Genomic DNA, 13,930 nt, shown 5'->3' with positions numbered 1-13,930 from the left:
TTATTTTTTCCAAATCAAAAAAACTTTTTTTCAACAAAAAAGTTACTGTAAGAAAAATTTCTATTTCTTCAACTAAGAAATAAAATTGTTGAAAATTCTTAAAAATAAGAAATGCAATTTTTTAAAAATAATTTTTCGGAGCAATTTTGTTTATTGGATAAAATTAAAAAATTTTCGTGACTGCTGACTTTAGTGTCATACATATATAGTTATACACAGAACGAAAAATCTTCGACTGGAGAACGAAATTCTTGGTTCAAGAAATTTTTTTCTTGAATATTTGATACCCATTTTATATTATTTTAACGTGAAATTATACATATTGAATGAAAAAAAATGATGAAATATTATTTGATCTTCCCATTTGACATTTTAATCAATAAAAATATTAATGAAAATTTACTTCTATCTTTAAATTTAATTTTTTGGAACAAGAGAGAAATTTTCTCAAGACAAGAAAATTTACTTCTATCAAGAACTAAATTTTTTGGAGCAAGAGGCTGAATTTTCTTAAAACAACAAGATTTTCTTGACTTAAATAAATTTTCTTGGATCAAGATACGCGTTTTTTAAAGCTAGAGAATTAATTTTTTTGGAATAAGTGAAATTTCTTGTGTCAAAAAAAATTTTTTTTCCTCAAGAAAATAATTAGGAAGAAAAATATTTTCTTGGCTCAAGTGAACCTTTTTTTCTGTGTATCTTCTCAAAGATAGTCAGATTGACTTCCTAGGACCTTAAAATTTGAAGAACTGATGAGAACTCGATTTTTATAATTCGAAGGAAAATAAAAAATTTTCCGATTTCTTGAAATTCATTGATTGCAAAATTTTTTCTTCAATAAAAAAAATAAACTAGTTATTCTTTCAATAATTCAAAAAAAAAAAAATAAATAAGAAATAATAGAGAGAATAAATATAGCGTATAAACTATTAAAATTAGATATATTGCGCAATCTAAACGCAGAGGTGTCATTATGAATTATGTAATACCATTATAGTTAACCGCGCGTGAGTAAAGCCTTGCACTTTGATAAGTTGTCCGTGCAATATGTACAATCGTTATCTCTTCTGCGTTGAGATTTTGACCGTGAAAGAAGCAAAAAAAAAAAACATATTGATATTCAGTGAGCGATCTTGAGATAATTGTATCATATAATAGTGATAGTACTTGCGATGAATTAAAAAATTGTGAGTAAACAATGTTGAGATAATTGATCGTCATACGGAAGTACTATAAAATAAAGTTTCAATTGCGTTTATTCCAGTCGTTGAATTAGTTAGTGAAAATATCTAGAAACAAAATGTCTCACCCTGCGTGGCTAACTGCGAAATTTATAGAATGTGTGTTGAAAGACGCAAACAATGACAATTCGATTTCAGTGACACAAATTTCGGTGACAAATGCGACTAACAAAGGCGACAATTACTCCAGTGAGTTGTACCGAGTTAATTTTGATGTTACTCGAGATGGAATTGCTGGTAAAGGTTCGGTAATTGTCAAGGCGAATTACAGCACTGAGGGAGTGCACAAAGATTTGGTGAGTGATTAACAAAGTGTTGATTGTATAAAAAATAATTGTTGTAATTATTTTCCAAGATCGAGGACACCAAAATATTTGACAATGAAATCCAAATGATGACCAAGACTCTCAGAGAAATGGAATCGGTACTACAAGACGGTACAAAATTCGGTGGCCAATGTTACTATTCGCAGGTGAAGAATCCTGCAATGCTTATCATTGAAGATTTGACTCCTCTGGGATTTAGATTGGCTGACCGACAAGCACGTCTTGATCTTCCACATTGCAAGTTAGCGTTGCAGAGATTGGCCAAGTTTCATGCTAGTTCTGTTCTAGTTTGCGAAAAGGTAATTTTGAAATAGTTTGGAAAATCCAAAAGTGCACGCCTCATAATCTCATTTTCCACTATAAAATTGATTAAAATAAAATACGAAAAATATAATAAAAAACAGAAAACTATGCTATGGTTTAGTGGCGCCATAATTCTAAGGTAAAAAAAAAGAATACTGCACAGAAACAAAGGTTCACTTGAGCCAAAAAAATATTTTTCTTTCTAATTATTTTCTTGAGCGAAAAAAAAATTTTTTTTTGACACAAGAAATTTCACTTATTCCAACAAAATTAATTCTCTTGCTTCAAGAAATACGTATCTTGATCCAAGAAAATTTATTTGAATAAAAAAAATCTTTTTGTTTTGTGAAAATTCAGCCTCTTGCTCCAAAAAATTAACCCTTCAGCACTCTCGCTATGATATTTTCTCTCACGCTCATCAATAACTCAAATTTTCTTTCAAATTTCAAATGGAATGACTATGTGATTTTTTTTCTATCTGCCAAAAAATTAATATTATTTCAGATTGCAATATTATTATTTAAATTGTTCTATACTATAAAAAAATAAAATAAATTTTATTAACTCTGTGAGATATTTTCTCATCGCAATAGTAAAGTAGAGGGGTCAGAATTTAAAAAATCGGGTCTGATCAGTACAGTTCGGAGGTTCCTGTAAGAGTGCATTTGTGTTTGGATGTATTATTATTAAATATTATTTTTAAATAAGTCAATTTTTTTTTGTTTTAAAAAATTTATCTTGTTTGAGATTTTTTAAATTAAAGGGGCTATAAGCATGCGTGCGTTTCCACAAAAGACGTGAGAGTTTTTCTCATCGCGCGAGTAATGATAGTAAATCGTTTTGCGAGAGTGCTGAAGGGTTAAATATAAAGATAGAAGTAAATTTTCATTAATATTTTTATTGATTAACATGTCAAATGAGATCAAATAATATTGAATCATTTTTTTCATTCAGTATGTATAATTGCACGCTAAAATAATATAAAATGGGTATCAAATATTCAAGAGAAAAATTTTTTCAAGGTGAGAAAATTTTTTTCTCAGCTGAAATAGGTGGCGCTGCTTCCCTAAAGTATCTAAAAATCTTAATCAAATATAAAAATTTATTGTATCAAGTATTTATGATAATTTTAATTAAGAAAAAATGACTTCCGCCAAGAGTAGAATTTCAAGAAAAATTTTTACTTCGGCCAACACAACTTCGATCTTTCTTCAGGCACCCGAAAATTTTCTTAAGCCAAGAATTTTGTTCTCCAGTCAGGAAATTTTTCTTTCTGTGTAGAAGGTTTACATACTTACACATACATACATATAGACGTAATGATACCCTCGCGAGAGTAGTCAGGGAAGCTTCCTAGGACCTCAGAACCTCGAGATCTGATAAGAATTCGATTTTTGCAAAGCGGGGTAAAACCAATAACTTCCCGATTTTAAAAAATTTTCAATTTTCTTAGCGGGAAGTTAAAAAATAACTCTTTGTTTTGCTTTTAAAATTATTAAATTAAAATAAATTATTTACACTACCTAATTTTGATTGAAATAAAAGAAGAATGAATTAAAATTAAAACTTGTGAAGATTTTTTTTCAGAGTAGTAAAAATGTTATCATACCATTTGATTGTGAGCAATTAACTTGGAAACATTTTCATCAATGAAAGTAAATTAGGTTAATTAAAGTAATTAATCACTTAGAAGAAAACTCCTTTTTTTTGACATGTCGAGATCAGAGCACTACCTAAACGCTTTGCTAATGAAGTGTGCAATTGGTTAATTGTTAAAATATTTTATATTAGTGATTCTCTGATGATTTAGGACCCGCAAGTCAGAAAAGATCATCGCAGAGGAATGTTTTCTGCAGAATTTCCTCCAGCAGTTTTGACATTTTTCATAAGTGGCATGAGATCTCTGGCGAAAATTGCCAATTCGTGGCCAGAATTGAGCGAAGATTGCAAAAAGAAGTTTAAAAAAATCGCGGATTCTGCTTATTCCAAAGCGTGCGAAATAGGGAAGTTAAGAGAAGATGAATTCAACGTAATCAACCATGGAGACTTTTGGGTGAACAATATGATGTTCAAATACGATAAAGGAAATGTTACAGATCATATTTTTGTAAGTAAATTCGGTAAATAATTCCGTGAAATAATATTAATAATTTAATTTCTATTTGAAGGTTGATTTTCAAATGTGTCATTATGGAACTCCGGCTTTCGATCTCTTGTATTTTCTCAACACAAGCGTTTCCGAGGAAGTGCTGATGGATCACAAAGATCATTTGATTGAAGAGTATCACAAAACACTTTTTGAAACGATGAGAAAAATTGGATGCAAAGCTTGCGCTCCTACTTTGGAATACATCTCGACAATCTTAGCAGAAAAAGAGTTCATTGGGTTCTTGTTCTCCTGTACAGCTTTTCCGATCATGATTGTTGATAAAAGTGATGTACAAGGTCTAGAAGAAATGTTGGAAGGCGATCAAGCTGATTTCAATTCCAAGGCGTATCAAAATGAAGCTTTTAGAAAGATAATGGTGCCTCGGCTTCAAGATTGGAATTCTCGAGGAGTATTGGATTAATTCTAACAGAGTAAAATTTGAAATTGAAATTTTTGTTGAAAATTTTTAATCACCTCAATAAATTCTGTATACGGAAAAAAGTAAACTGTAATAAATAATAGTCGATTTATAATAAGTAATGATCAACTGCTAAAAATTACCATTTCAAACAGTAAAATCGTGATTTTACTATTCACTTTATAATATTTATCATTTAAATGCTACAATTTATACTTTACATGGAAGAAAATACTATTTCAAACAATAATATTCGCTATGTGAATGTCAAAAATGTTAAAGTATAATAATTAAGAGAATTTTGACTTTGATATTTATCATTTCGTACCTAAAAAATGATCGCATGATTTGTAAAAAATATAAAATACAGTTACTAAATTTCTAATACGAGCAACGTAAATATTTACAAAGTAATAGTAAATTTTAAACTCAACGCTAAAAATCAAACTATAATTATTGACTTGCTTGGACTATGGTAAAATATATTTTTTAGGAGTAGAATTTTTACTGTTTCAAATGTTAAATTCTCCTTGATTGAATCCCCCTTCTCCTCATCTGAGTTCCCCTTCTCATAGAATGGACTATTTAATAAAACGGCAATTTTTACTGTTTAAAACTGTAATTTTTTAAGATGACAGAATCGTTATTTACTACAGTGACAGCTACTAATCACTTATTTTCGATAATAAATTATAAATTGTGGCTTTTATACTTTCTACATTAAATTTTGTATAATATTTATGGGTGATTCTCTGTAAGGACGTCTTAAATCTGTACAAAATTGTCCGACCAAATTATTTTTGATTTTATTAGAAAAAAAATTAACAAGGGCTACAAAACTATCAGCTTAATCATAATAAAGAAAACGGCCGATTTAATTTTTGCTTTTTCGATATTTGTGTATATTTTGCCATATAACATAACAGGGGACTGTTTGCCAGGGGACTGTTTTTTTTTATCAAATTTAGAAAAATCAAGCAAACTATTTCAATGCATTCAACTTTTCAAGTTCTCAATGAATGTTTACATTAATTAGAATAATATTAAGACTTATGGATCTAATTTTATAAATAAATTATAAATAAAAATAGTTGCCAGGGGACTGAGTTTTGAAGTGGCCCAGACACATATTTCCAGCACAAACGGTGCTTTGACACTAAATAAAATGGCGATAAAGCGCTAACAGCCCTATGGTTATTAACCCAAAGCTAGTTAGGTCCTTATAAACCTTACAAAAGGTAAAATAACACCTTGGATTTTTTTTTTGGCTTTAAACTTCTGGCAGGGGACTGTTCTTAAAATTCCTGGGACAAACTTTGGTTTAATGAATTTAATAAAACAAAATAATTTTCGGTACTTTTTATTGTAGAAGATTGTTAGTTAACTAATTGAGTTCATAAACATTATGGACCAAATTATATATTATGGACGAATAATTTAAAATTTAATCTTAAAGTTTTAATTTTAGGAATGGGACAGCCCAGGGGACTGTTATTTCGGTGGTTTACGAATTTATAGCAAAAAAACCAAAATTTATTTAATTTTAGTTTTCAATGCTCCAAATAGAAATGTTTTTTTACTTTCGTAACAAATTTTTTTTAGTAACAAAATAACAATTTTTCCAATAAAAAAATGCCTGGGACAGCGAAAAACATCCTTACAGAGAATCACCCTTATATTTTTGCCACCCCGATGTCCGCTGTACTGTTTGAAACTATAAGAATTATAACCGGCATCCGAGTGAATTTTACAGTTTAATTTTTTCCGTGTACGTGTAGCAATTGATTTAAAATAAAAATTTTAACTTTTATATTGTCATAAAAATTTATTATTTTTGTTATTAATTATTTTATTACCCAGAAAAAAAAATTTACTTGAATCAAGTAAATAATTTTGGAGAACATCTTCATAATTTGAGTAGAAAAATTCTTAGACTAATAAAATTTTCTTTGGTCTAAGTAAGTACACGGAAAGAACAAGATTACACTGGGTAACATTCCAGATTATACTCAGTGACATCTGTAGTGAAAAAAATTAGGAAAACGGTTGACCCTGAAGGCCATCTCTGCAACTTCCCGCTAATTCCATACCTAAGCACTTAGAATTGCACTTATGACGTTTTTGAGCTCTTCAAAGCTCTGCAATTTGTGTTAAAAATTTTTTATCACCTCAATAAATTCTGTACATGTAACAATTAATTTAAAATAAAAATTTTGACTTCCAAAACTTATTATACAAATTTATTTTTTCTGTTATTTATTATTTTATTACTAATAAAGAAATGAAGACATTAATTAATAAATGAACTGAAATAATTTTGCATAGCTACGTAAGACCTTTTAATCTCAACGATTGATGATTGATGACAAATTCATCGAGAGTTAATTAGTATTCATCATAGAGTTATCATCATATACTGCGCGTCAATCATTATCAACTAGTTTGTTCATAAAATGTCAGTAATCTATAGAATCGCTTGCTATCAATTTGGCATTGAGAGACGGAAAATAAAAATTTACATCTAATGAGTTGTTTCAAGATAATAATAATAGAAACTGCAATTCACTGTGTTTCCATAGTTATGAAATAAAATTAACTTTATAGATGTATTTAATCTAACAGTCTCATATACGGAAGTATAAAAGTTCAAACAAACCTGAATTGCATGCAGTTGCTACTTCATTGTCATTGAATTGATACTCAGTGTAATTCATAAGTCCTTGCGATTTAGTTGAAATATGAGCGAACTCGAGTGGTTGACGGAGGAGTTTGTACAAAATGCCCTTCGAAATGCGAAAAAGGATAATTCGATTTTGGTAACTAATATGGTGGTTAAAAATGCGACTGACAAAGGTGATAACTACACCAGTGAAATGTATCGGGTTTATTTTGATCTAACGTGCAAAGATGGAAAGAAGAAATGTTCGGTTATTGTTAAAACCACTCACAGAAATCAAGGAAAGCACACTGAGTTAGTGAGTTCTGAAAGTTCGTTTGATACATTAAAAAAAGCTACGATGAGAAGAATAATTTATTTTGAAAAATGTCGCCATTTTTGTGATAAAAAATTCATTTTAAACAACTTTATTTCTTAGCTGAAGAAATAAAAATTTTTTTTTACAGTAACTTCTTTGTTGAAAAAAAGTTTTCTTGATTTGGAAAAAATAAATTTTAGATAGACAACTTGAGATTTTTTATCCAAAATTGTTTTTTCTTAAATCTAAAAAAAAAATTTTTTTTTAAAAGAAATTTTCCCCTAAATTAATTTCTTGTCACAAAAATTTCGATTTTTTGCAAAAGAAATTTTTTTTCTCAGTGTATTTTCAAAAAAATCACTTTTTTGGATTCTTGCTTATAACTTTTCTAATGACACTAAAGTTAGCAGTCACTTGACAATTTTTTAATTTTATTTAACAAACAAATTTGTTCCGAAAAATTATTTGAATTTTTTATTTTTCAAAATTTCTATGTCAATTTTTTTTCTTTTTTTTTTTGTCATAATTTATTTGTCAAAAATATTATTAAAATTATCAAATATCTGCTATATTAATTTTTATTTACGATATCTATCTGGATGTATGAATTTACGCGCGCGCGAGTGTTTGTGTGTAAGCTTTGTATAACTTTTGAACAGTTTTACCGATTGAAACATGATTTGCGAAATTCTAAAGGGTCCTACCGAGCTTTATTTTCTGAGAATTTAAAACAATTCAGCCGGATAGATTTAAAAAATTTTTTTTTTCTCAATACTAGATCAAATTTCATGTTCGATAATTTTTTTTTAACTTCCCGCTAAGAAAACATTAAAAATTTTTTTAAAATTCGGGAAGTTATTTTTAATGAATTTTAACAGCACCTTATTTATCAATGAAAGAAAAATTAATCTAAAAAATTTAGTATCCCATGTTTGCTTTTAAAAAATCGCACTTTTTTTTTTAATTTCTGCATGTCAATTTTTTTTCTTATTTTTTTTTTTGTCATAATTTGTCACGCAAAGTTTATGGTTCACTAAGAGTCTAAATCATAGGAAGAATTTTCTATCGACACAGACCCACAAATTGTTAGATTCTGCTACTATTCTTCCTGTTATTAACTTCTGCTCAATGATATTTCTCAACTTATCGAATGAACTTGACTACAAATTGCAGCGACTTGTTAATAATGCTATTCAATTCATTTATAATCTGAGGCGTGATAAACACATCACACCCTATCGACGGTCATTAAATTGGTTAAATTTAAAGTCACGAAGGCTAATCTTTTTGGACTGCTTATTCTTTAAATTGCTGTTAACAGGTGAACCAAAATTTTTGCGTGGTCTATAAATATATTTATTGATGAAGACCCTACCATCAGACGATCGCACAGAATAGAAAGCAAAAATAAAAACATCACTTTCAAAATACCAAACTTTGTCACTACAACCTACAACCATTCGTTTGTCGTATCAGCTATATGGTTTTGGCAAGATTTACCTCTTGAAATTTTAAATTCTCTTGGTTTAGAATCTTTTAAGACGAGAATATTTGATTTTTCTCATAAATCTCGAACAAAAATTAATTAGTGAGCTGGTTAAGATGATTATTTTCTAGTATTTAAAAACATTATGTCCGTTTAAATATTATGTAAATTTTATATTTTAAGCTAAAATGTAAATTTTATATTTTAATATGTATTTATTGGCCGTACTTATGTGAAATATAAAACTTTATATATGGGTGATTCTCTGTAAGGATGTTTTTTGCTGTCCCAGGCATTTTTTTATTAGAAAAATTGTTATTTTGTTACTAAAAAAAAATTTATTATGAAAGTAAAAAAACATTTCTATTTGGAGCATTGAAAACTAAAATGAAATAAATTTTGGTTTTTTTTGCTATAAATTCGTAAACTACCGAAATAACAGTACCGAAATAACATCGTTTGTGCTGGAAATATGTGTCTGGGCTACTTCAAAACTCAGTCCCCTGGCAACTATTTTTATTTATAATTTATTTATAAAATTAGATCCATAAGTCTTAATATTATTCTAATTAATGTAAACATTCATTGAAAACTTGAAAAGTTGAATGCATTGAAATAGTTTGCTTGATTTTTCTAAATTTGATAAAAAAAAACAGTCCCCTGGCAAACAGTCCCCTGTCATGTTATATGGCAAAATATACACAAATATCGAAAAAGCAAAAATTAAATCGGCTGTTTATTTATTATGATTAAGCTGATAGTTTTTTAGCCCTTGTTAATTTTTTTTCTAATAAAATCAAAAATAATTTGGTCGGACAATTTTGTACAGATTTAAGACGTCCTTACAGAGAATCACCCATATATATCATTTTTGCCATTCGGCTTCGCACCTTGGCAATGAAACCTAATAAATAAATAAATAATTATTTTGTCAAAAATATTATTAAAATTATCAAAAATCTGATAAATTAATTTTAATACTCTAATAATAGTTTAATAAGAATCATGTTTTTTAATTTTCGCTTCTTTAATAAATCTTTTTTTTTTCACAGTGATTGCATAAGTCATTATTCTTTTAATTATATCCTTCAAACCATTAAAGTTTTTCTACGAATGTAATTATGGCAATTACAATAATTAATGATGAAGTGGTAATAAAAATGATTGTTTTCAGATCGAAAGTGCAGATTTGTTCGGAATCGAAATGACGATGATGACATCGACGCTCAGAGAGATGGAATCTGTGCTAAAAGATACTAAACTCGGTGGATTGTGTTATTTTACCCGACCCAAGGATCCTAAGGTGCTTATGATTGAAGATTTGGCTCCTTTGGGATTCAAGATGGCTAATCGACAAACCGGACTCGATTTCAATCATTGCACACTCGCATTGCAGGGTCTGGCCAAGTTCCACGCCAGTTCCGTATTAATTATTGAAAAGGTTAGCTTATCAGGAAAAACAGAATAAAGATTTTTTTAAAAAACCCGATTATTGATGAAATCTGTTCTAGAATCCCGAACTCAAGGAAATTTACAGCAAGGGTATGTTTGAAATGGAATTTCCGGAAGACATGTCAAACTTCTTCGTCAGTGGGATGAAATATTTGGTAAAAGCAGCCGCATCATGGCCGGAATTGAGGGAAGACTGCAGGAAGAAAATAGAAAAAATAGCTAACGTTGCTTACGATAAAGCCGCCAATGCTAGGAAGTTGGATGAAAAGGAGTTCAATGTTATAAACCATGGTGATTTTTGGGTTAATAACATGATGTTCAAGTACAATGACAAGGGTGATGCTGTAGACCACATCTTTGTAAGCTTTATAAATAATTACAAATTTTTCGTAAATAATCATTGTGGAAATAATTCTCTGAAAAAACTCTTGAAAAGTCTTTACAACTCTAAATAAGACTTCGAAAGTCTTCACATCTCTAACTTAGTAAAGAAGAGACTGAATAAGTCTTTAAAATTCTACAAAACTCTTCAAAAGTCAAATTTTCTCAGCAATTTCGGACTTTCTCGAAAAGTTATTAAGACTTGATAAGACTTATTCAGTTTTACAGGAAAAGAAATAGTAATTTATGTCATATGGCCGCAAAGTGGCAATTTTCTGACAACGACGATGTTGCGATATGAGCTTAAGGTCCGTGGCGGGAATGTACGACAACCGGCGAAATTTTTACGTCCGAGGCGAAGCCGAGGACGGAAATTTACGCTCGTTTTCGTACATCGCGTTACAAACTTTAAAGCAAATATCGTAAAATCGTCGTTGTCAAAATTACCACTTAGTGGCCAAATGAAATGCAATATTTTTTGCTATTATCGCTCCATAAGTTCAAATTTTGAGGGATAGGAGGCAAATAATGACATATTCAAATTTTATGAAGTTTCAAAAGAGCAAAAAAAACTTAATTTTATATTAATTATCTTTTTATTAATATTTATTTATGGCGTGGTTGTTATTTTATTAATATTAAGTCTGCTTCGTAATAAACTGCGAGCAGAAAAATAATTAGCGCCACTCAATAGTAACTATTTAAAATTTACTCTAAATCATCGGTCAGTACACTAGAATTTGATTTATTTCGTTCTTAATTTCATCTGACTGCATAAGGACAGTACGGAAAAAAAGGGGGAAGTAAACTTTGCGGCCTAGGCCGCGGAAAAAAAGCGGTATGGTAGAGTCTCTAAAAATGAGTATTTTTTCGGATGCCACCCAGCGCTCAAAAGTTGAACTTTTCGAGCGAGTATAACAAAAATAAGCCTAGGCCGTGAAGTTTTACCCGCTCTTTTTTTTTATGAACTTTTCGTATACACCCAGACGAAATTGAGAGAGATTGTAAAAAAAAAGTTACATTCTAGCGTACTGACCGATAATTTTTAATCAATTTTAAACTTAGTAACTATTGAGTGGCGCTAATTATTTCTCTGCTGGCAGTTTATGACGAAGCAGACCTAATGTTAATAAAATAACAACAACGCCATAAATAAATACTAATAAAAAATTATTTATATTTTCTGGACGTGAGCAAGATTTTAAGATTAATAAAAAGATAATTAATATAAAATTAATTTTTTTGCCCTTGTGAAACTTCATAAAACTTAAATATGTCATTAATTGCCTCCTATCCCTCAAAAGTTAAACTTATGGAGCGATAATAACAAAAAATATTGTATGTCATTAGGCCGTTTAGTGGCGATTTTGATAACGAATTTTTTTCGATATTCGCTTTGTGACGCGAATGTTGGAAAACGAGTGTAAATTTCCGTCCTCGGCTACGCCTCGGACGTTAAAATTACGCCCGTTTCGGACCTTCCCGTCACAACCCTTAAGCTCATATCGAAATATCGTCACTGTCAGAAAACCGCCACTTCACGGTCTTATGACATAAATATCTATTTCATCACGAAAATACTTCGATGCGCATCGAATCACTCATAGTTGATCAAGTCAAAACGTCAACAGCAAGCGAAGAGGACTTGCTGTTGGAAATAAATACTACTCAAAGAATAAATCCAATCCTTATTTAATTTCGAGTATCAAACATTTGAGTCAACTTTCTAGGTAGGAAATAATTTTCTAACCACATGCCATCTGCTAGAATTAATTGATACTAAACATATATTAATCCACGAATTCACAGTTAGAAACTTTGAGTATTCTTAGTTTCTAATAGATGGCGTATGGTTAGAAAATTTTTTCCTATCTAGAAAGTTGACTTTTGAAGAGTTTTGCAGAGTTTTGAAGACTTATTAAGTCTTTTCTTTACTTAGTTAGGGATGTGAAGACTTTCGAAGTCTTATTCAGAGTTGTAAAAAATTTTCAAGAGTTTTTTCAGAGAATTATTTCCACAAGGGAATAGCTAATTTAATAATTGTGAGGAAATTTTTCAGGTTGACTTCCAACTTTGTTCTTACACTACCCCAGCATTAGATCTCCTGTATTTCCTCAATTCGAGCGCCTCCGAAGAGGTGCTTGAAAATCACAGAAGCTCGTTAATTAAAGGTTACGTGAAGACTCTTTCAGAGACGATGACAAGAATCGGCTGCAAGACGAAGGCTCCCAGTATTGAATATTTTAAGAAAATATTAGCAGATAAAGCGATCATTGGGTTCGTTATCGCTTGTTCGGGTCTCCCAATTTTAAAGCTGGACAAAAGTAAAGCTCAAGGCTTGGAAGAAATGATGAACAATAAAGAAGATTTTCATTTAATGGCTTATAATAATGAAGCTTATAGGAAAGTTATCGTTCCTAGGTTACATGAATGGGATTCTCAAGGACTTTTTGATAAATGATTGATTTAAGGTAGTTAGGTCATGCGAGCAAAATTTCAAGAAACCTTCCAAATTTATAATATAAGTAATTAAATGCACAATGCACATGCTGTTGAAATTTGGAGAAGATTTACCACTTCTAAATAAAGACAATTGCAATTGAAAATGACATTTTGACATAGGCGGTATGGGAAAACAGAGAAAAAACCGCGAAGTTTTATTATTTTTGTATTGAAGAAATTTTAAGGATATTTCACGAAAAACTAATATTACACGAAGAGAAATTTATAGGAATCTTTCCAAAAATTATGAGAATGGTTCTTATAATAAAATTATCATTATAGGTATCAATCCTATGCTCATTATAAAAATTGATCTTTTACTAGAGTGAAAAATTTCTTTTTCTCACTTCCGGGCGGAAAGCGTCAACTTTTGTCCCGCTGCGCTAAACGAAAATTCCGCTTTCCGCCTCCGTTGAGGAGAAAAATAGTATAAACACTACGGGCAGTAAATAAGAAAGCCTCAGATCACATGTTTGTTGATTACATGTGATCTGAGACATTTCTTACTTTACTTCCCTAGGTATGTAATATACTATTTTTTTCTTACATAACTTCGACATTTATTCCTGGATCGTTTTTGATTCAACGAGATGATTTTTAGAGCTTAAAAAATCACTTCAATCGCCGTCAATGACGTCAAAATCGTTTGAATGGTTTGAGAGATATTTAATTTTAAAAAATTAAAAAAAGTATTTTT

General features: G+C 29.9%; 1 protein-coding gene across 1 annotated transcript; it reads left to right on the top strand.

The window, feature by feature from the left end:
- The first annotated feature begins 1,006 nt into the window (after positions 1–1,006).
- LOC123270849 lies at positions 1,007–13,371 on the top strand. Its single transcript, XM_044736994.1, has 8 exons — positions 1,007–1,537; positions 1,597–1,866; positions 3,681–3,977; positions 4,039–4,437; positions 7,173–7,412; positions 10,073–10,339; positions 10,410–10,709; positions 12,791–13,371. The coding sequence occupies exons 1-8, from the start codon at positions 1,301–1,303 to the stop codon at positions 13,190–13,192; spliced, it is 2,412 nt and encodes an 803-aa protein (XP_044592929.1). The 5' UTR covers positions 1,007–1,300; the 3' UTR covers positions 13,193–13,371.
- The last annotated feature ends 559 nt before the right edge of the window (positions 13,372–13,930 follow it).

Source organism: Cotesia glomerata, linkage group LG8, assembly GCF_020080835.1.
Source record: "Cotesia glomerata isolate CgM1 linkage group LG8, MPM_Cglom_v2.3, whole genome shotgun sequence".
Taxonomy (NCBI): domain Eukaryota; kingdom Metazoa; phylum Arthropoda; class Insecta; order Hymenoptera; family Braconidae; genus Cotesia; species Cotesia glomerata.
This window is presented reverse-complemented; position numbering and strand designations above follow the sequence as displayed.